This window comes from Phaethon aethereus, assembly GCF_964289735.1.
Source record: "Phaethon aethereus genome assembly, chromosome: 18".
NCBI lineage: Eukaryota > Metazoa > Chordata > Aves > Phaethontiformes > Phaethontidae > Phaethon > Phaethon aethereus.
Window position 1 is genome coordinate 11,057,196 of NC_138594.1, and position 23,392 is coordinate 11,080,587.

Genomic DNA, 23,392 nt, shown 5'->3' on the forward strand with positions numbered 1-23,392 from the left:
TGGTGTATGAGGTTCTTTAGCGCAGAATAGTACACACAGGCTAGTGCATTTAAGTCATCTTTAGTCATCAGCCCAGGGAATAAGAGCGTTAGTTTCCTTAGTTGGCTTCCTGTGATTATGCTGGAGTTTTGAAAAATTTATCCTTATCGCTTTGATTAACAGTCAGGGCAGAGCTTGCACAGGAGCATGAACTTCGTCTTCAAGTCCCTCAACTGCCTGTTGAGGAGATGGTCATGGCAGATGACCTGAACGGGAGTTAGTGTCCAAAGTTTGCGTTTCTACAAGTATTAACTTCAGAAGCTGAAGATGGGGGATATCTTATGCATGAACAGCCTATTACTTAGGCTTTGTATCTGCATCTTGTCTTACGTTTGTCCTGTCAAGTTTTGCAGCCGATGCCATTTCCGTTACAGTCACCACAAAACCCTTAGGGGATGTGTGGGGTAAAAGTTCTGGAATATTCAAACATGTATGCGTTTTGAGCAGTAATTTAAACAAATGCATCCAAAAGAGAAGTCTGTGATGCTTTTCTGGGTGTTTTCTGGGGGGAGTTGGGGTTGTTTTGGCTTTTTTACTTACAGTGAAGTCTTTTCATTAGTTGAGAAACGTCTTTGCCCTGTCATAGACAATACAGCCTGTGCCTCTTCTGGGGACAAATTAGGAATTATAATACGTTTAATTTTGCTGCCTCATAGAGATGAATGTCTGTAATAATCCTTAAGTCTGTAATACATCACATCTGCATTTAAATCAGAATTACATGTTGTTCAAGAAATGCTAATGCTTTTGAATTTAATACGTGGAAAATTTAAATGCAAATGTTTTTTAAAAGCTTTGACTTAGGGGATGCTGGACAGAGAAATACTCTCAGATTGACAGGTAGTTCTTCCCAGTCCACTGCAGAGGTCTTTAGCCTCCATTTCTGTGTTCCATTGCAGGAAAGTCCTGTCCTTCCTTAAGTATCAGTAGCTTTTCTTCACTTTCAGAACAAGCTTTGCTCCAATGTTATTTCAGAACTGGATATATCTTAGGAAGACTAAACACATGCATTTGGTGTAGTTTTCATCAATCATCATTTAAGGATGGGTTGTTACGGTTTGTATGATGCAGCAAACCTGGTATTAGATACAGATTTATTTATTTTTTTTTTTTAGCCACTTTGTGTTTTATCTATGTTCTGCTCTCACAAGTCCCTTTAGGGGATCACTGCATTAACCAGGTATTTACGGCTGATGGGTTTTTTTGCATCTCCATCGTGTTTAAGGTAGATTAATGCAGTTATGTAGGTTACTGGGTGCCCAGTTGAGTGTGTCTGTTAAATTTCGTAGGAGAAAGGCACAGGAAGTGAGTCCTCCTACTAGTCCTTTCCAGGTAGGTCTCTTAGTAGTCTTATTCAAATCATTTTGTTTGTACAAAGAGTACAATACAAATGTAAACATTTCTTTCATCAGATAAAAAGAGAGGAGAAAGAAGGCTGGATGTTTTAATTTTTGACTTGCTAATCTATTTCAAAGCAAATACAGTAAATCAGTTCCGGATCTGTCTCCCAGGCAGGAGGGCCAAGTCTTTTCCAGGTCTTAGAACTGTTAGATGGAAAATTTATTTACATTTATCTCCATTTCAGCTTGGTAAGTAATCCTTTCACTCACCAGTGCACTGTATTGTTTATTCACACATGTAAGCTTGAGGTTCTTCCATTTGACTAAAAATCGTTTGATGAGGAAGGCAGTGACAATAACCAACCTATATGAAGTTCTGCTTTCTAGCTGCTGTTAACTAAATTAGAATCAAACGGACTTATGTAAATTAAGAAATCAAAATAAGCTCCATTAATTTTAAGCTCTTTGTAGAACTGTTCGAGTGGATGTCTGATTTTCTTTCTTTCTCTGCCCCCCCCCCTTTTTTTTTAAAGCCCAGTAGTTTGTAGCTTAAGTGCTATTTACATTAACTGGGATTTAGGCTTCTTTAAAAGTCCAGATTTATTTCAGTGCACTCCTTTTGGAAAAAAAGATCAAAATTTTTGTTTTGCTTAATACCACATCACAGCAGATCTTGAGAATTTGCTACTCCTTTCTCACATGTAGTCATAGACGCAGAAACAAGAATGGTGCTGATATTTGCAGCGTAACTTTTCCTACTGGCATTTTGATACCCGTGTCTCGCATGTTTCTTTTCAGCCTTCAGGAATATATAGCAAAGTTAGCGAACAGTTTGGGGTTTAGATTACATATGGAAATGTTGCCAAAGCATGTTTCTCTATAGGAATGACATGGACTCTTTTCATTAATTTTGTTCAAAATGGAGCTAAGCAGAAGGTAACTTCTCTTTATTGTTCTTCATGAGTCAACACTTCCATCATGTTTCAGGAAAATGCTTAAGCTGTAGAACAAGAGTAGACAAGATACAGCAAGTGCATTACTAAGAAATAAAATGTAAAGGGTGCTGGACTTTTTGGGGGACTATGTTAAGTGCAGGGGGAAAAAAAAAAAATGAAGTTGACCGTGGTTTGAATATGAAGAGAGTGATGTTTAGTCTCCAGCAGCACTGTACAGGTAGCATGGTGTTTAACCTGCCCCCACCCCTAACTAACACCCTAGTAGATACAAAATAAGCAAGGTTAGTAGGAATACACTTTTATCAGATTCATAAATGTTGAGGCATTTCTCAGAGCGTATGCAGTGCTGACCCAGTCCAAGTAAAGAATCATACGAAGGAGGTTTGACGTTTAAAGCAGCTTAATGCTGTTAAAATTAATAGAACAAGTATGTAAGTTAGCAGCTCAACACCTCACTTTACAAGTCCTAGTGGATATTTTCAAGAGAGATGTCAGAGGTACATTTGCAAAGGTGAGAAAAGCTGGGATTGTGTTGAGTTGATAGACCTTTGTGTAAGCCCTGTAATATGGCAATTCAGATTTTACACTGCTGAACAGCAGACATTTTACTGTTAGCACTATGGTTGCCATCTGCACTGCTTTTACATAAGTGTTTTTTTGATGCTGAACGTTCGTCTGTTTGAGCCTAGACAGCTGCCACTCCTCGTGTGCTGTGCAGGTTACTGAGTACAACTTTGGTTTGTGTAAGTTTTCCTGCAAGAGAATACCTAAACTTGATGATATACAGCCTGATTTATAAACTGTGAACATCTGATTAATGAATGTATTAATAACTTCACTCCATCACTGCAATGCACTGCAATATAAAGATGTCTTTAGTTAAGAAGTTGTGCAATAGCACCAACGTTATGGACAGAATGTTTTTCCCTCAAGAATGAGAACACTTAAATCTGCACAAAATACTATATAAGCATGTAATAAGATGCGTTGAAGTTTTAGCTTTGCTGATATTTTAGTGTTTCCAGGAAGTACTAGACTACTGATCAGGACTACTTATAATGATGGTGGTGCTAGCAGAGCTCCTGCGCTTCAGTAATTTCCTTCAAAGAGCTTGCACAGCCCCTTGCTTTTTGGAAGATTCTATCGGTGCTCTTAGGAGGTGAGACCAACCTGTTGGTCATTGAACTGTTGCTCATTTTCACTTCATTTCACACCATCTCATTTATCTGCTCCTTTAATTACCGTATTTATGGGCCTATGTGTTCTTACCCAAAAGGCATTTAAACTCGACTGTGTAATAGGTTGTGCTGTGAAAGCTAAAGAGCTGTTTATTACTTATTCCTGTAATTTGCACTCTGCTACATCATTACCCATGTGATAATGTGGGTGATATTTGCGGAAGGAATTTTCTTTGCAAATCAAATCTGTTTTTTTAAGGATTCATAATATTGACAAATTGCTGATTTTACCAGTCACAAGAAAAGTTGAATAATAAATTCTTAATATATTTTAATTGAAATTGCTGTGGTATAGCAAATATTTTCAATGTAGCTGGTTAAAATGGACATAATTGAGTTAATTACAAAGCCTTGTCTAGAAGATGACATTAAAAACTTGAGTTACTAAATTTTAATGACTCTTGCTAATTCAGAATTCTTTTAAAGTATCGGTTTAGATTTGATATCTCTTCAGATTTAGATAGTATCTTAAATGAAAAGATTCCTCTTTCAGCACTGTGTACACTCTGTATCGTCACGTTACATGTTACATTGTCATGTCTAATGAAAGGAGCCACAGATATAGCTGCCAGCTGGCCGAACTGGCAAGTTGAAATTCATCTGGCATGGAGAAAAGCAGAGGTATACTGGGACCAGTGAGTCTGACTCAGTAGAATGCTTTGTGGACGAAAAGATCAGAGAGCCATTAGGACATTAGGACGGGGCTCTGAGTAACCTGCTGTAGTTGAAGATGTCCCTGCTTATTGCAGGGGGGTTGGACTAGATGACCTTAAAAGGTCCCTTCCAACCCAAAGGTTCTATGATTCTCTGACTGTGCCTGGCCCTTGGGACTGCACTTGGTTGCCTAACCCCTTTAGCTCCCAGGGGTAAAAATCATGGGGATAGTTCCCTAAAACCAGAATGAGATCAAGTCTAAGACCCATGATATGACTTGCTGAAACTGCCATACTAAGACTCATTAATATAAACCAATTTTGTTTAAAAGCACAAAGCATTACACGTCTTTGAAGTTCATACAGCTACATTCTTCCCTAAGCTTAGAGCTGCAAACAAATAGTATTTGTTTACTTTTTTAGCATTCTTTTATGTTAGATGCATTGCTTATTTTTGTAACAGGAGAGAAACTTGTCTTATCTGTTTCTTGGCTCTTTATAAGGCTTTGTTTTTTAATAAGAAAGCTGAAGTAATTCAGACTCCCACTTTCAACAGATAATCCCTTCTAAGGTATTTTACACTAAATAAGTCACCAGTTGCTGCATGACTGGGACGGGATACTTCATCCACCTCTTCTGGGACTTTGCGCTGATTGTGGTTAAAAAGGGACTCATTGTCACCACTGAATCACTGGGTGTTTATACTTTGTTCCTTATTTTCCTTTTAGTTCTTCTTCATCATCAAAGTGAGATTTGTTTTTACTAGAGACTTCCTTTCCCTTGACTGGACTGATCTCCTTTCAGAAATAATCCACTACCCAATAACAAATGTTACGTATAGCTCATCCATCTCTGTCACATCAAGCCAGCGTAACGAGGCACAAAGAAATAAATCTCCCTCTCAGGAGGGTTCAGCTGATGGTTTTACATTGCGCACTGTTCAATGCATGCTCTAATTTTAACGTTCTTCCAGGTGAGAAAACGCTGAGAAAGTATTGGCACACAGCGGCAGATGCTGTGTATCAGCGATTCCAACAGGGCTGTTGCTTATGGGCTAATAGTTTAGGTTATTACCCTAGCAAGGATCATTTTGATCATATAACCTAACAGTTCATGTTTGAAGCATGTCCATGGAACTGCTCAGAAGTTTTGGGGGCTTCTGTTGGGGTTTGTTTGGTTTTTTTAAGTGTTACACACAATTAAAATTAAGCACAGCAAATGAGGCCTCTGCAGTCATCTGCAATGGAAGCCAAGTTAGCCCAACGCAGAAAGCTTTTGAAACTCCGTTTGAAGAGTTACAATGATCCATTTAAGAATCATAGTGGCCTTTAAAAGCGATGCGCTATTTCGGCAGCCTGACTATACTCAGCAATGAAGAGTGACGAAGAGTTATTGCAACTTCATCTGCTGGGAGATGTTAGTCACTTACTGTAAAAACTGCTGAAGCAACACCTAAATGATCCTTAGATCTGAGCCTCAGGGAATAAGTTAAGAGTGGATTTGATCTTAGCTCTGCATTGTCTTGGTTTTGTGACTTTAAGATGCCCTCAACACTATTTGAAGCTAAATATGGTGATGGTGTGGTTGTGGTTTGGTGTGTAATATGTTGAGAGGGAGACAGTGAAGTCCATGTATTCCACCACTGTGAGTATAAAAGATGTGGTCATGCTCCAGCCTCTTCCTTAGAAACTGATCCAAGTACATGCTTCATGGGGCTGAAGTAGGAGCTCCTGAAAAATAAAGGGACTATATCTTTTTTTTTAATTAGACTGTAGTCATTCAGTCCATTTCTCATCTCTCTTGCATGTAACTGTAGCAGAGTTTCAGACATCAGCAACAGATTTTAATTTAAACTTTTTGCCAGCTTTATTTTTTCTTATGCAATTTACTTTGTAAAATTAAGAGCACATGTTTTCCTTCCAAATAACATGCAGAACATTTATTGGCATTTTAAATAGGCCAAAGTGAGTGAGCAACCTTCTTTTTTTCTTTCAAGTCTATTTTTTCCCTACAGGCAAATTGCTGTGGGCTTATGACCCACCCTTTTTATGACACTATTTCAGCACAGATATTCTTAGTTAGAATTCTGAGTTATTCCTTTGAAACAGAAATAGAAGAAACTTCTAGCTGAGATGGTGATTTCAACTATGACATCGTCATACGTACATATGCATATGTACAAGTATCCTATATAAATTCATATGAAAACCTCTACCCTGTCTCAGTTTACTGTACATACTTGTATTTTTGTTCCATTTGGGATACTCTGTAAGCTAATTTTTTCTTTCTATTTGTTTTCCTGTATGTGGATTCATAGTCATTTTACAAAATGCTTTCTTGTATGGGGTATGCTGCTATGGCGTGGCCATGCTGTGGAATTGCTATGAACTTCTGCGTTCTTTGTAAGAGATACAGATCTCTTATTTCATTTACTCATGCCCATACAACCAAAATAAAGACTATATCATTATATAGTCTTTATAAAGACATTTTTATTTAAAAAAAAAAAGGCAGCAAGTAGCAATAAAATTTTGGACCTATTATATGCTGAGAAGTCTTTCTTATGTTTAAGCCTTACGTTCAGCACAAGAATAAGTTGCTCTGGTGGAGTGTTTAAGATGTGTATTTCTCACAGTAGTTCATGTTATCCAAGTTATTGTTTGGACCATGCAAACAATTTGGTAGGCATGGTTCACCAACATAGATTTGAGCAGCTAGAAAAAGAATTTAAGAAACCAGTACTGAGAAAGAGGATTCAGTTTTACGAACAAACCAAGCAAGCATCATGCCTTCAGATCTCAGGCACGAGAAGTGAGATTTTTGTAATCGCATCTTTTGTTTTTCCACTGAATTGTTAAGACAAGACAGTTGCTCTTAAGTTTTATATTTCATGGATTTTTCACAACTGAGAATTATGTCAGGTTTTTTTCCTAGTAGAACTAGCTTGCCTACATTTAAGTCTAATAATAGTTTATTAAACCTGGCATGTGGAATAGCAGAATCTTAGTGATGGAAAGTTTGGGATTCATTTCCTTTAGCAGCTTCAAGATATCCATGTCGCACAAAGTTGTCTTGTGCAGCAAGTTGTTCGGTTGTAAGCTGCTTCTGCCAGTGACTTTGTTTATGGGAAAAAATAATCTGGCTGTGAGAACCAGACTTATTTTAAAGTAATTGACAAGAGCCGTGTCTGTGATCCCATAAGCTTTTTCCAGTCACTTTGGAGAGATTAGATGTCTCTTAACATCATCTTACTAGCAGTGAAGTTGCTCCAAAAGGGCTCCTTTAATCATATTAGTTTCGCTGCCATCACCCTGTCTTCAGATTCTTTCTTTTTTCCTAATAGAACCAAATCTGCTTTTGCCATCTATTAGGTCCAACATTAATGCTCCTTTGCATATTAATTACTGTTACTTTACCTATAACATTCACCCCACTATATTTTGGCTCCCCAGTTTTGAATCTGAAGGCTCGGAGCTGTTGATTTTCCATGTGGCAGTAGAAAAAACTATATTGTTCTATTTGATTTTTCTAATGGCTTTGTATAAGAACTGAATTGAATTATTGAATATAGAACGAAGTAAAGCAGAAAGATGTAACAATTGAGTCATGAATTCACCCAGTCTCTATTTTGGCTTGTAATATGATTTATGGATGAATTTTCCCTCTATTATAAGAAGTCAGCCTTGGCTTCTTATCCTAATTATTTTATCAACCTTTTTAGGAAACTTCTGAGCAATGTAATATCTTAGTTTCACTTATATGGGGCAGGGGAAAGTTTAAGGAAGTTTTTTGTTTTAAAAAAGAAGGAAGGGGAAAAAAAAAAAAGTGAAGCGGTAGCGGAAGGGGAGTGAGCTCTCAGGGATTACGAGATAATTGTTACTGTTCCAGGCAGAACTTGCATTGGAATGCCCTCACCTGCAGGGCTGCATCCAGCTCTGGAGCCCTCGGCACAGGAGAGACACGGACCTGCTGGAGCGGGACCAGAGGAGGCCCCAGCAACGCTCCGAGGGCTGGAACAGCTCTGCCGGGAGGACAGGCTGGGAGAGCTGGGGGGGCTCAGCCTGGAGCAGAGAAGGCTCCGGGGAGACCTTCCTGCAGCGGCCAGGGCTGAGAGGGGCTGGTAAGAAAGCTGGGGACAGACTTTATCAGGGCCTGTTGCGATAGGACAAGGGGTAACGGTTTTAAACTAAGAGAGGGCAGATTCAGACTACATCTAAAGAAATGTTTCACAAGGAGGGTAGTGAACCCCTGGCCCAGGTTGCCCAGAGAGGTGGGAGATGCCCCATCCCTGCAAACGTTCAAGATCAGGCTGGACGGGGCTCTGAGCAACCTGATCTAGTTGAAGATGTCCAATCCCCATGCAGTGGGCAGGGACTAGATGACCTTTAAATGTCCCTTCCGACCCAAACTGTTCTGTGATTAAAAAACCCAAATGCTGTGTGTGTCAATTTAGAACTCAGACCATGTCATCCTATAGAAATTGTAGCTACTCCCTTCATTGCTCTAGCATTTTTTTGGTTAAGTAAAATCCAGTTAGGCTATCATTTTTTTATGATCTCGAGGTAAAATGATTTTCTGAAAGAATTATAAAAATATGTTGTCGATTATAATTATATACTAAAATGTACTTTACATTTTAGTCTGTATACAGATTTAATAAAAAATTAAACATGTAGAGGAAAAGATCAGGAAAGGAAGGAAAGGATCTAGTGCAGATTACAGTATATGAAACATATGTTTGAGATAATGCTGATATAGCTGAAGTATGTGGCCTGTGTTATACTTCTGTATACAAATGATGTGCTCATTCCATCTCTACGCATACACCCACAAAATTTTACCTTTGACATAGTAGGGAGTAATGCCAATGAGTAATTAAGAAATCATGGAAGCAAAAGTCAGTCTTGTGATAAATATCCAAGATGGTTAATATTATTTAATACATATTACAGCTGTGATAGTCGAAGGACACAACTGAAGGTTTGAGCAGAGACAACATGTCTTTTGTTACACCATAGAGTTCACATAGTTTGAAGAAATAGGCAAACTTTCAAGCCTCAATTTTTCTCTCGGATCACAGTATTTATAACAATCTGTCTTGATATATTAATGTACAAGGCAGTATATCTGATAGTCATTCATTTTCCAACTTTGGTCAGAGTTGAATGTTTCTTTTTCAAAGATTTGTAGTAATGCGGTTCTCGGAGGCTGCAAATAGATGGTTTAGCTGAATACAGACAGTATATTAAAAATGTCTGAAGAAGAAAAATAGTAGTTGAAGAAAGAGATCAGTTCAGAGCTCTAGAAGCAGTAACGGGCACTCCAGGGCAATGGGATCTTTAAATATACAGTAAATTTCATCACATTTTCTTATGAAACCTTTAATAAGCTTGAGCGGAGTCACCTACACCTGTTTGATAGAACATCAGTTTCTCAGCTCAGTATTATCACATCCTCTGTGAAAGAATTCCAGGGAACTGCACAGTTACTTGTGAAGCAGGGAGGAAAAAGGGGGAAATCCCATGTGACTTTTTTAGTGAAAACGCTCATTTTCAGAATTGTATTTATGAATGAAAACGTATCTGCTTGCAGTGTCATGCATTGCAGTTAGCTGTAAGGACAAGGACTTTATAGCCCAGATGCGATGCTCCTATACGTCATTTAAGAAGTTACGGAAGAAACGTGGTTAGAAAAGTGACTAATGAGACTTACATGCAAGTGTAAATCTAAAGTAAGTCATGTATACTCCACTACTACTACTGTAAAGTAGCAATGTATATTCTGTATATAACTTTCATCCCTTAGCCTTTCAAGTTCCCCCATAGAAGGCGGGCAGCGAGCCGGCTCCCCGCTGTTCTGCTGCCGCACCGTAGTCCCCTGCTGCTGCTGCCGCTGCTGCGTCGCACAACGTATTTTGCTCCCGAGGACTGAAGGATAATCTGTGATCACATAAAAGAGAGTTGTGGATTCTGAAGGCCGTGTCTTGCACTTTGGAGGTCGTGTGTCTTATCTGTACTGTGTTTGCAGAGCCTTAAGGGTTCTCTGCGTTGGCCTGTGTCATCCTCTCTCGGTGTGCTCTAGTTCCCTCACCTGGAGGAGGACGTTCTTTGATACGTTCCTGGTGCACGTTGGCACACTGCGATGAAACAGTCTGTAAACTGTAGCAGTGATTGATAAATGGTTGGTGATACACTGATAACTCATTAGAAGGTGGCGTCAGATCGTTTCTTAAGAAAAAAAAGAAAAGGCGGCATGGACATTATACGTAGCGATTATATGCCACAAACTACATTCCTTCACCTATGGGGTCACCCCCTGCAAAAAGGTGACTCTTGCTCCATCCGTGCTTTGGGCAGGGGAGAGCTGTATTCACCTGCATACATGCAAAGAGGGGGAAGAGCAGTAGGAGAGGCCAAGAAAAGGGATAGAAAATCCTTTGAGTCCCCTTCCTACCCCAGCTAGCAGCCTGTCGGAGAAAATCAAGTGTTTTGCGGGGTTTTTTTCCACTTTATTTGTTCTTTATTTCAGGTTATCTGTGATATGGAGAACCAAATTCACAAGCTGAGGGAAGAGCTTATTCAGGTAAACGCTCAGCGGAAGCAGCAGCTGCTGGAGCTGAGCCATCAGTGGGAAGAGGAGAAGAAGAGGGCGGCTCGAGACCATGAGACAGCGGTGAATAAGCTGAAAGTGGAGGCAGAAAAAATTACGTTAGACCTGAAAAAGGTACATGCGGCAGAAACAGAGGCGGCCTTGGACAAGGTAAGAGCTTCACATGGGGCTACTTCATGTGGCGTGGCAAAAGGGAACCCATCACCTCAAAAGTCAGATAGGCAAAGTTTCATTGAGGAAAAATGTTTAGGGGTCACTTGAGTTGAAAAAACGTTACGCTGTAGATGTGACATTGCATGCCGCAATCACGGCGCGAGTATGGAAAGTTTAGTGGTTCTATAATGAAAGACGACTCCTCTTTGAACACGCAGTGGCAGCGGGCGCTGCTGTAGCTGTTTTCCCCGAGAGCGGTGCTGTGGCAGCAGCTTCCAGCCGTGGCGGCTGCAGAGCGGGGACGACTGCGCAATGCTTGGGAACTGGCGGGACCTTAAAAATCCAGATGGTTTCAAAGGCTAGTTGCTTTTCCTTTGCTGGAATAGAAAGAGTAGAAAGGGCAGTTCTGCCTAACCAAGCTTTTTCTCCCTCAAAAAGAGGGAAAGTTCTTAAGCAGGAAAAAGTTCAGGCTAAAACTACAAGGAAATTGGGTCTAGTTGCTAACAATGGCTGGTCTACTTTTGCCTGTGTGCATTTGGTGAGCAAGGACTCTGTGAAAGGCTTGAAAATAGAAATTAACGTTTCGGATACATCAAGGTTTCCCTCCCCATTTTGTTCAGTGAGGTCACTGGCTGCGCATCCGTGCGTGCTGAGCATCCCCTTGTACCGGTGTCTGGAATTCAAGCATTTCACCACATTAGGGATGATATGAGCTAAAAAAATTGAGTCTCATTTCAAAAGCTAAACTAAAAAGAACCTACTTAGTATTTACGGTAGACGCTGTGTATATGTAAGCAGAAAGTTGTTGAAGTATCTTTTATATGCGTTAATGTAATAAATCATACATTTTATTGCCAAGTGATGCACAGTGGCACAAATTAACGATCTGCATATAGTGCTTGAACAGCCTTTGTGAAAGTGTCATTTCATTTACCTGTGTCAGGTTCTTGGTCTGTAATTTTAAACAGCGTTCGGAGGATTATATTGGAAATCAGCCAGCCTGAAGCCATTAAAATGGCTGTGATCAACAATTCAGAATCTTTTCTGAATGTAAGGAAAGCTCTGCTTGGCATAATTATTTAAAGCCAAGGTCACAGAAAGTATTTAAACCTTTGAAATTCATCATTAAAGGATTAATTTTAACTCAGGAAGACATTGTCATTTTTGCTTAAAAATGGAATTTGAATCTCAATTCTTTTATTTCTTTGATCTTTTTTTACATGTGTAGTATAGCAAAAGAAAAGTTAACTTCTTTACATCCTCAAATTGAAGTTACAAATAATCCTTCATAGGGCAGTATCTTTAATAGTCTTGAATTGTCATTTCTGTCAGAAATACTCTTTTAATTTGTTGGATTATTGCTATTTTTTTAAAAAATTGCTAATTCTAAGCTATATTAACTACTATTGATTTTTTTTCTTTTTTTTTTTTTTATTTAACCTACTTCCCTATTTTCACATCTAATCAGTAGAGCACATGTTGAGTAAAAGATGGGGAGGGCGGGAAAGTATCTCTGTTGAAAAGTCTTTTACAGACATGTGAAAATACCTTGCATTACCTTCAAATCTGCATTTGCTGTTCTGCTTTGTTTCTGTCTTCCATCTATAGAGCTGTGGAAACTGGCCACAAAGTCCAAAAGTCAAAGTAGTTTAGAGGGCAAACTCCATTTAAAGCTTAAAAGTTATAGTTTCAGCTAACTTAGTTCAAATCTTGATCCTATTAAAGTCCACAGAACTTTGATGAAGGAGATTGTATCCAAGGGAGGGGGGAGGGAAGCAGCTTAGTTGCAGCATGAGTCTTGAAACCTGTTTTTAAGTCTTTATTTTTCTAGCAAAACTTGTTACCTTGAAATTTAGGACAATATGGGAGAAAAATTTGTCCTCTAAATTTCCTTTTTTCTGCCAATTCTGTAAAAATTGCTTAAAAATCCAAGGGGAAGCTGAATTTCATTGTTTAGGCTTGGAACATCTGACTGTCCAGATTTTCTGAAGGTCAGTCTGTTCCCAAGTGAAGGATGTCATCCCTCTGTGGTCTGTTTTGTGAGTAATACTGATTTCTGTGTGGATTGCTTTGTGTAATTGTGGACTGTTGTTCACGTGAACATGATGAAGTACAAAAGAAATGGCTAACGCTTAAGTGAAAAGAAAAATTGAAGGAAAAATGGGTAGAAGAAGACGGAGGATTCATATAGTATTGCCCTCCCCATAGCCCTGCTGCAGCGGGGCTGGAAAGGAGGAGAGTGGGGGCAGAGATAGACGAACAGTTTTCCTTGTAAGTACACTGGATGTTTATATGCTGGTTGGTATTTATAGACAGCTTTTTGATACTTAGGGACACATAATTTACTTAAGTCTTTAATCTTCTGTTGCTCAAAAAATCTCAACTTTAAAGACAGTACATAGTTTATGGTAATATTTTATTTGATTCATTTTGTTAGTGATTACAGCATACAATGCCAGAAAATTGCTCAATAAATGTAGTATGGTAACGTTTTTGAACCTGTGATTCTAAAAGCAAATATCTTTTGACGGTTATTCCCAGTCACTAGGGAATGATAAGTGGGAAAATATTTAACAGGTTGCCAAATGGCACTGTGTAACCTGCACTATAGGAAAAATAAACGTCGCATCTGTTGTTGTGGAAAACATAATAAAGGGGAAAGTCCATAATTTTCTAGTGACCTTCCCTGTTGCAGGTATTATTTTGATTAAACACCACTTTCCTACGAAGTGAGCTATAGCTGACCTAAATACGCACATTACGAGTAGCGTTGAACCTGTTGTGGACAAGTTGGGCACCTCTGAGGCTCCTCTGTGCTGAGCGCAGGAGCTGCAGGAGCGCTGGAGAAGGTGATGAGGGCTCTACCTGACCTGCAGTCAGAAGACTTCTGGTCCTTAGCAGCAGCCTGGTACGTAGAAACAGAGCTGAGTGATGCAGGAGCAGCTCGGCGTGTGCTGGGCTAATGCGATGCAGAGGTAGCTGTTCTTGCTGCGGCAGTGCAGTGATTCATCTTCAGCCTTGCTCTTTGCCATATCAGGTGCCACAGCCCGATCACACATAATCACCTTATTGCTCACCTTTTAAGATGTAACATGGTAGTTACGGTAGAACACAAAACCACCCTATCAGACAAGGATAATAAATTTTAAGGTCAGATAGGCCATGCTGGACATAAATGAGACAAAAATTCAAGAAGATAGCATGCAGAATTTGAAACGTTATTTATCATGTTCATAGGACTTCAGTACTTTCATAACATCTGTTATCTGTCTTTAACATAGAATCATAGAATCATGGAATGGGTTGTGTTGGAAGAGACCTTAAAGATCATCTAGTTCCAACCCCCCCGCCATGGGCAGGGACACCTTCCACTAGACCAGGTTGCTCAAAGCCCCACCCAACCTGGCCTTGAACACTTTCAGGGATGGGGCAACCACAACTTCTCTGGGCAACCTGTTCCAGTGCCTCACTGCCCTCATAGTGAAGAACATAGAAATGACTTGAGAATATCTCCAGTTTATTTCTTGTCTATTAGTTGAGGAATCTTAAAATCGTCTCAGAGGAACACTTGTATTCAATCGTAATTATTTTGATTTAATTTTAAAATACTGATTTAATTTGCTTGCATTTCATTATATCAAGTGATTATAGCATTTTCTGATGTGATGGTAATTTTATTTTTTTAATTTGAAGTCATACCTCATTATGACGAAATAAAACAAACCGTTTAAGAAATGAACATGTTAGAGAATACGTAGTACTGTAGTTAGGCTCCACGAATGATGAATTTCAGCAGGGAGACAGGTGTGTTATAGCTTGCATCAGCAGCACTTATGGCACAAACACTAATCGGCCAGGTGTAACGGACTGTACAAAGCTTATGAGCGTTTTCAAGTTCGCCAGAAATTACTAAAAGCAAGAGACGGGCTGCATTTCTAAGTGCGTGCAGATGTAAGGCTTGGCTAACACAACTGTTTGTAACATTCATCTGTGGTATTTTCTTGGCAAAGAAAATGAACATTCAGAAAGCATGACCCGAGCAGATCAGTAGACATGCTAACAATGCTCAAAGGAAGCAACCTTGGAACACTGAAAATATCTCATAAAAAAAGCTCTCTTCGAGCAGCGCACATGAGTAAATTGGAGTGGGAGAAAAAGGTTGGGGTTTTTTTTCCTCTCTAAATAATTTTCAACATTTAGCTTTTTATTGACTTCTTTTCTGTATTTAAATAGATATTTTGACTCATCCTGTTAAATCTTTATGCAGGTTCCAGGAACATAATTCTTTTTCAGTGCTGCTTTTCTTGTGGAGAAGTAATTTACATTTTTGTGTATTGACTGTACTGAACACACATGATATTTGAATACAGGATGAAGCTGTAGTCAAAAAAAAAAAAAAAAAGAAAAAGAGAGAGTCAAACAGTTTAGTTTTCTGGACTGCAATTCTGATTGCAGCACAGTTGTGGAATGGTTCACTCTGGAGAGATGGGACTCCCAAGATGGCATGCAACCTGGCCAGAGCTGTGCAAATCGTAGATTTTAATGATGTAGCAGTAACTCTGTAACTCTGAGATTTCTGTTATTTTAAATAAAAATTGACATTTACAATGTTCTCTCATCTATACCTCGTACAATCATTCCACCTATGTCTGGTGGGAAGTCCACATAAAACTGAAATGCCTGGGGAATTCAAAATTAAGGTCGCTGTGTAAGTGACCGCTTCCTTAATTAAGAATAAATATTCTATGTAATAGTTATGTTGTAATATAATGTTTTTGAAACTAGACCTTTTTCAAAAATCTGCAGATAGTGTCCTGTAATTGGATGCTTAATTTTTTAACAACTTCTACTTGTATACAGTTTGCAGATAACATACTGAAAACGTGCCCTACCGAGTGTTTCAGTTTTCTTCTAGCATCAAGCTTCATGATGCTGGATTAATTGATTAGCAAGTACAGCCCTGGGATGCCATCCAGTTGAACATACTCACTGGGCATACTCTCGTACTGCATATGTAGGAATATCTTAAATTCACAATATCTATTCTGGCACTGTTGTCAGTATTCATACAGATGATGTCATACTGTTCAGCACTGGCAAAGAAATAGAAGATGAAGAGAGAGAATATGACATCTTCAGAGATCAAAGAGATACTCCAAGAGGTACTCTATTAAAAAGTATTGAGTTTCCCTTAAGCGGTTAAGTTGCTTCTGCTTATAAAGAGTAAGCTTTGCATGCTTTCCATTAGCGTACGTTGTTGAATACTGTCTCTGTAGCTCTTGTTCTTCTCTGCCAAGTCTACATTTCTAACTACTAAAAATGGTTCCATCATTGTATCTAAGACCTGCTGGAAACTGGACATCTCTACAGCAATTCTCTAGATTCCTGCTTAGACTTCATAGCATGATGGAGCCTTTGATCTGAGTGGCACCTTTCACTTCATTAACTTGAACACTAATAGCCATAGTACAGATAGCTTCATTTATGTGAGCATCCAGGTGAACTATTTTCACACTCGTTGCAGCGATACCCTGGTTATATACATGGGGGCAAATAGGTCAACCGTAAAATGTTGACATACATTCTTCCCAAGTATAATGATATTATATTAAATTATATGTTTTCCTCCTCACTGAATGCATTCAGGATCTCCACCAGTTGCTGTATATGTGCCCTTTTTTAGACTAAAATTTTTAAATATTTCTTTGAATCTATTACATAGTTTCTTTTGTTTAGGCCTTAGCTGTGCATAAGCTAAAGAGCTTCTAGTTCTTACCAAGACGAGTTGGATATTCCCTGAGTCTCTTAATTTTTTTCATTATAATCCAAGAACTGTTGGATACCTATGATATTATCTTTCTGTTCCAGAGTAGTAATACTTTTGTTGTTTTTGTGTTGTTGAGTCTGTGTACACTTACTAACATTTGGTTCTTGAACATTTCTGACAGTGTTAGTGATTCATCAACTAGTATTATTAAAAATGAGCATAGTACTTTGGCTTTGTTGGAGAAATTCTGCCAAAAGTCTAGAAGACCGAGAAAAAAGAAAAGTATTTCAAAAAGAAAAAAGATCTGTATAGCAAAGTTAGCGTGTTAGCACAAGAAGTGCAGATTATTTAATCTGTCTTTATAGTACCTCTACAGCAAAACTTGCAATAAAATTTTGCTCACAGATGAGGGGAGAAAACCAATTTCCTCCCTAGCTTGTCCCCTTTTGCACTGCTGCTGCTTATTCCCCCGAAGAAAAAGAAAGATGATAGTGGACCAGGAACATGGTCACAGGAATTGCATCATCCCTTAGGGGAGCCATTTGGAAGAGTCTTCAATTGACAGAGCCAAACATGAAGAAAAATATGGTAGAATAATCTCAGGGATATTTCACTCAAATGAGACTAAACAGAATTTATGGTGCTCTCCCTACTGGAGATATTTCAAAGCAATAGTCTCAGTTACAGAGAGTTACTCTGCTTCTACCTCCTTTTTAAAAAAAAAAAAAAAAACCCACACACAAAACAAAACAAAAAAAACGCACAAACAAAACACTAGAAAACAACAGGTAAGATTTCTGCCCGTCAGTTGTGCTTATAAATCTGATTCCAGAGGCAACCAGGAATAGTTGGTGTAACTGTCACTGTGGAAAAAATAAGCACCCATGAGCATTAGGCTTACTTTTTTAACATCTTCATTAATGATTGGAGAGGAGATCAAGCACCACGTTATTTGCATTCACAAATAACACCATAGATTTAAAAATTGAAATGACTGATGCAATACTGTTAAGAAATGAGAACCAGACAAGAAGCAGCATAATTGAGCTAAATGATAAATTCTGACAAAATACAGGACTAAGAAGATAGCTTTCAACAGGGCGAGGACTCATACAATTACGATTCGAGCTCTATCACATGGCCTGTCTTTCAGTGCACTTTATCCACTCCCCATCATATCAATTATAGTTGGTTAGTTGTTTGATGAGTTTGGTTGGGTTTTTTGGGTTGGTTTTTTTAACCAGCTGACACTAATCTAAGGTATCTATCGAAGAAGTATTCACAGGTGAGGTTTTTTGTGTTCTCTGCCTCCTATTTCTTTTTCAAGTCTGTGTCCAAACACCACTTCTAGTTCTGGCATACCAGGGCACTCTCCGCTTTTTCTCAGTTCTATAACTTGTGTTATATATAACGTATATATATATAACTGTTTCTCAGTTCTATAACCTGGAAGTTATAGAACTATATTATATGTATGTATTATATATATTATATATATAATACATACATTATATATACATAATATATCCTTTGATGTATGTTTATAAGACCAAGACTCACAAAATCATGAAGATGGTGGATAAGATGAATGCTGAATTGTTATTTACCACCCAAGAACTTGGGCATAGTTACCGGCAACTAATAAGAGATTGATTTAAAACTGGTGAAAGAAGGTACTTAATCTAAACCACAGATAGCGAGCTGCTGGAATGGATTTCCATGGAGGTTGTGAAGGCAGATATTATCAGCAGGTTCAAAAAAGGATTAAACAGTTTTATGAGCAGCACGTTTGTAAGCAGCCACTAACGGGAATAAGGGATTTAACAGGGCGGTTGTGGGTGCTGGGGGACACCAGGGCCGCGTTTACACCGTCTCTGCAAGCAGCAGCGGGAGCGGACGGTGGGCTTGGTGGCCCACGAGCCTGACTCTGGAGGACGTTCCTGATGTTTTTAGTAAAACGGATGTTTCGATCGTAACTTTCCTGCTTACGAAGTGCAGGAGGCTTTTCCAATGCCAGAATGACTGTTCTAATTATTTTTTCAATAGTTTCCTGAGCTTTTCTTCACTATCCAAACAAACTGTAACACACCAACTTTATCTTGTAATACACAATTGCTTATTATTCTAACTTTATTAGATATTTTTTAAAGCCCAAGTGAATCATTACGTCGTTCTCTCCTTTTTTTCACAATACTATGCGTCTTGGAGAAGGCTGATTGCATGTAGGTACAGTTTTCTCTAGTTTACTAATATTACTTACCTTTACATCCCAGGGTACATTATAACATTAGGAAAAACATTGGCTATTTTCCAGTGCAGTAGCTGGTTGTAATGTGAGATTACTTTTACTTTTTTTTTTTTTTTTTTTTTACTTTTAACAACTCGGCCACTTCATTCTTAGATTCTTTCGGAATTATTGAATGAATATCATCTGGTCCGGGAGCCTAGCCGGGGTGAGAGGACAGATCCTGGATCCCGGTACCTGCAGCGATAGCTGCTGATTTCGCTGGGGCTCCTGCCCGGGATCGTTTATGCAAGCAACAGTAACTGGTGTTTGTTACCTGGAATTACTCAGTGGAATTTCCCCTGCATCCCAGGCCGTGAGCTCCACAGTCTTACTTTTCTTGAGAGTTGCTGCGGGGATGCATCCCTTACGCAAAGACTTTCTCAAGTCACCCAAACCCGAGTGTCAGCAGAAGCCAAAGCAAAAGCTGCCCCATGGAATATGTCCATCACATCCCTGCTTAGGTCAGTACTTGGATAACTGAATTTTTTTGACTATAGCTTTATTTAGAAAAAATGCTCAGTTATCAAGACCAAACTAATATAAAACATCTTTATTGCATATTTCAATTCTGGCACAAGTTGAAGACATTGTTTACCCTTATTTGCTCTTTCTTCATATCTTTGTAATAGACAAGAGCTGCAGGTGGCTTTTTTTTTTTTCTTCTCCTTTTTGGAGGGGAAGGAGTGTTTGGGAAATAGTGAAGGGGTAAAATGATGTTATTAGTCCTTCAGTCTTTAATGTGAAGAAACAAAAGTGTTCCAAAATGACTTGCTTACAGCTGCAGAACATGTCACGGAGTAAAACCCACCTTCATTAAATGGGTGAGAAAGAATTCTAATTGTTTTGAAGTTCTTATGATCAGTCTGCATATGCTTCATTGTAACGTGATACTAAAGTGCATCAATTATGATTTGTGTATTTTGGTGCCAGAAGGTTTTTTTTCTTATGCTAAATTATTAAGTTCTGTCAGCTGCTGGGCTGTCATATAGAGATACAGTAAATCACATTATATTTTGTCATGGATTACACAGAGCAATAAATTTGGGAACAGAGATCAAAGTAGTTTCACAATCACATGTGAGTGTAGGAGGGGTGTTTAACTTGTAGAAAATCTGATTTAGGTGAAACTGTTGCAGTTCTTGTGTGAATTTGAAATGAATTTGACTGTTTGCTTGAAAATGAATAAGGTACAAATCCCCAAAAGAGTTCTCCTGTATTTACTTCAGAGGAGTTAATTCTGACCTACAGCTGCAGGATGGAGAACGGATAAATAATTAAACATTGGGAATCTTAAGAGTCTCGCAAAGTCTTATTTATGTTTTTAATTGCTTTCATGATTGAGCAATATATTCCATTCTCTTTTTAATTGGGACTTTGCTGGACTTGTGCATAGTTAGTCATCAGTACAGTAATGCTTTCTGGCTCCGTGAAGTTGTCGTTCTTTTTGGGAAGCTTTGTTGTATTTAAAAATACAAAAAGTAATCCAGCATAATCTTGCTAAGGAACTCCGATTGCTTCAGATCATAGATTTGTTAGGGGGTTTTGTCGTGTTTTCAGTGTTTGTCTTTCCAACTGTAGAAGCTTAACTTTTGTTGGGCTCTCATCTAATGATGTAACTTAGTAATACCAAGTTAACTTAGTAACAGAGTCTGTCCTTTTGTTTCCAGTTTTCCTTCTATTTAATAAAAAAGGTTCTATCTCAAAATGATGCACATGTAGGATTTTTTCCTAGTCATTATCTTCTTAACACTTCCTTGCTATTGCCACAAAATTCAACTTAAAACAGACTCTAAAACATAAAAATCACATTCTTATCCCTTTATTGTCCTTTCAGGAGCCTTATAGTCTCTCCTTGGCAAAAATCAAGGCATGTAAACTTAGCTGATGTATAATGCTAAAGCGCATGGGTCTCAGAAAGAATTGTGTATTGCAAAGCTCCTATTAAGTAGTCTTCGACTGAGTCAAATCATGGATCAGCGTCACGTCTCGGTCCCTTCTATTTGCGGAGGAAACCTTAGCTTTGACTTGCATCTTCAAAGATGTTGAGCAGCCTGTCCCTTCGTGATTTTACCGGGTGTCAGCTGTGTGGGTGCCAAGACCATCTGGGCCTGAGTGATACTAGCTATTCTGTAAACTTCTTTATATTAGAGTGGGAGAGAGAGACGGAGTGCACGTGAGCACGTGAGGTGCCTGTGTAGCAGAGGTGCCCGGTATTTCGGAGGAATAAAGGCAGCTTGTAAAAGCTCAAATAATTCCCGTTGGGTGCATGTTTTATTTGTTAAGGCTCTGAAAAAGAATATGCCACCCCTTTTGATATAATGTTTTAAACCCACTTTAAATAACCATCTTAATTTAGTCAGACAGAACAGAAGAAACCCAGGAAATATTAAAAATAGTAATCCAGGACTTTATTTGTGCCGTACCAGGTTTAGGCACGTAGCTGTGGGAAAACTAGCCTCTAGTACCCTAATGTGGAGGGTGTTTCGGTCTCACCATCTTCACTAGGTTTACTCAGCTCATCTTATTTGAGTGTTGAGCAAAAGAAGGAATCGTGCCACAACGTAAGAGCCACCTGCCTCTGAACTGTTCTGGCACCATGTCACGTCTTCAGATTAAGCTACAATTCGCCGCCTGCCCTTTAAGTGCCTGATGCATGCATCAGTGCCATCTGCTGTAAAGTATAGTTAAGGTATTGAACAACGTCACGTGGCAAACCTAGACTATTAGTCTGGTTTTAAAACCTTGTATTGTATACAAGGCTTGTATTTTAGGCCAAGTTGTGCAGCTGGTTTTAAATCAGGTGCCTGGCTCACTGCAATATTGAATGGAAATCAGTGCTAGTGATGCTGGGAAATATCTAGATGCTCGGTAAATCCACTTAGATGAAGCTAGTAATTGCGTACGAGTGTAAGGATGGTGTAACTTTGGCAGCAGACGCCATGCAGTGGGGGTCTTGTAGAAGAATTTTTGGAAGACAAAAATGTCTGTATTTAATTTCTCTGCATAATTTCAGAATAACTAGAAATACACTGTTGGTTTAAATGAAAAGACTGGAAATCAGAGTTTTCCTAAGGCACAAATTGCACAAGCAGTTGTTCAACAGGCCCCCGTTAAGCACAGAATTGCAGTGTACTGCAGAAAGGCAATTGTCCATACAGGTAGGGTGTCAAATTCATTTCTATTCATTCTTGGTTTTTTTCCCAATGAAAAGTACTTAGCACATGAATGAGAGGGTTTTTTCCTCCTACAGATGTATGTTTAAAGGAAAAAAAAAAATTTATAGACCTACAAAAGTGGAATGTAAAATAGAATATTAATAGGATTTGTGGGTATGACGTGTTGGGATTTCTATCATTCATTTTCAAAACCCTGGAGTCATTTGGTACTTGACTAATTATTCTGTTAACATCATTTTGGATATTGAACTACTTTTAACGGTCTTGTGGGTGGCTCCAATTACATATTTGAACTGGTATGCTATTTCCACTGTTACGCGAGATTTGGCTTTCCGTTTGGTATCTGATTGGTGGGGAGAGCAGTAGAAAGAAGAGGAGGATTGGCGTAGGAAGTCACCCGCCATTGGTATCAGAGACACAGAAGGAGAATACGTGTTTCAGGCTTTGAGGTCGAAATGAAAATTTTATGTACAATCAGATGAACTTATGAGGGGATTTGCTAATCTCTGAAGTTTAAACAAATACTGTACGAAGTGTTTTAACATACTTAATAACAAAAATTGCTATAGTTAGCCATTCTGAAGGTCATTTTCTTTTGACATGTGTCAAATTACACAATCTTGAATTTTGGTACAAAGCATAATGCTGTCAAACTTAAATAGAAATATTCCAGAATGTGGAGTGGTGTGTTGTTTTTTAAGGTAAATGGGCCCCATTTACATTAGTTCTTTGATGTTAAATTCTTTGCTGCACATCAGAGAACAGTTGCTTCTTCCCTGGAGCAAGTTTTCTTTCTTGTCCTTCCCCCACCCTTTGATTTTTTCCTTTTTTTTTTTTTTTTTTTTTTTAGTTTGCTTACACTTTTATCTCACTAATTATGGAGGATCCACTTATGTATGGCCATCGTTTAGCTGGTTGCAAGCATTTTGAAAAATGATTATTTCACAGCTAGTACCCTAAACAGATTTCTTAACTCTGCTTTTCTATTCGTGAGTATGGGTGTATATATATAACCCTCTAGTTTGAGAGTTATGTTTGTGGGCGTTGTTTCTTTATACATTTGGGAGATTGAAATCAAATTGAAACACTACTGAATCAGTCACAAAACTGTAATTCATGTCTAGATGAACAGGATTTCAGTATGCATGCTTAACTCTTACAGATCTATCTGCAT

At 38.6% G+C, this 23,392-nt stretch overlaps 1 protein-coding gene across 1 annotated transcript in view; it reads left to right on the forward strand.

Moving 5' to 3' along the window:
• CEP112 (centrosomal protein 112) overlaps positions 1-23,392 on the forward strand; it is a gene marked incomplete at both ends in the record, with an annotated part of 184,569 nt that overhangs the window by 99,768 nt on the left and 61,409 nt on the right. Inside the window, one exon of the mRNA XM_082008283.1 lies at positions 10,755-10,985. Coding sequence (XP_081864409.1) covers positions 10,755-10,985 — 231 coding nt within the window. The remainder of the gene's footprint in view (positions 1-10,754; positions 10,986-23,392) is intronic.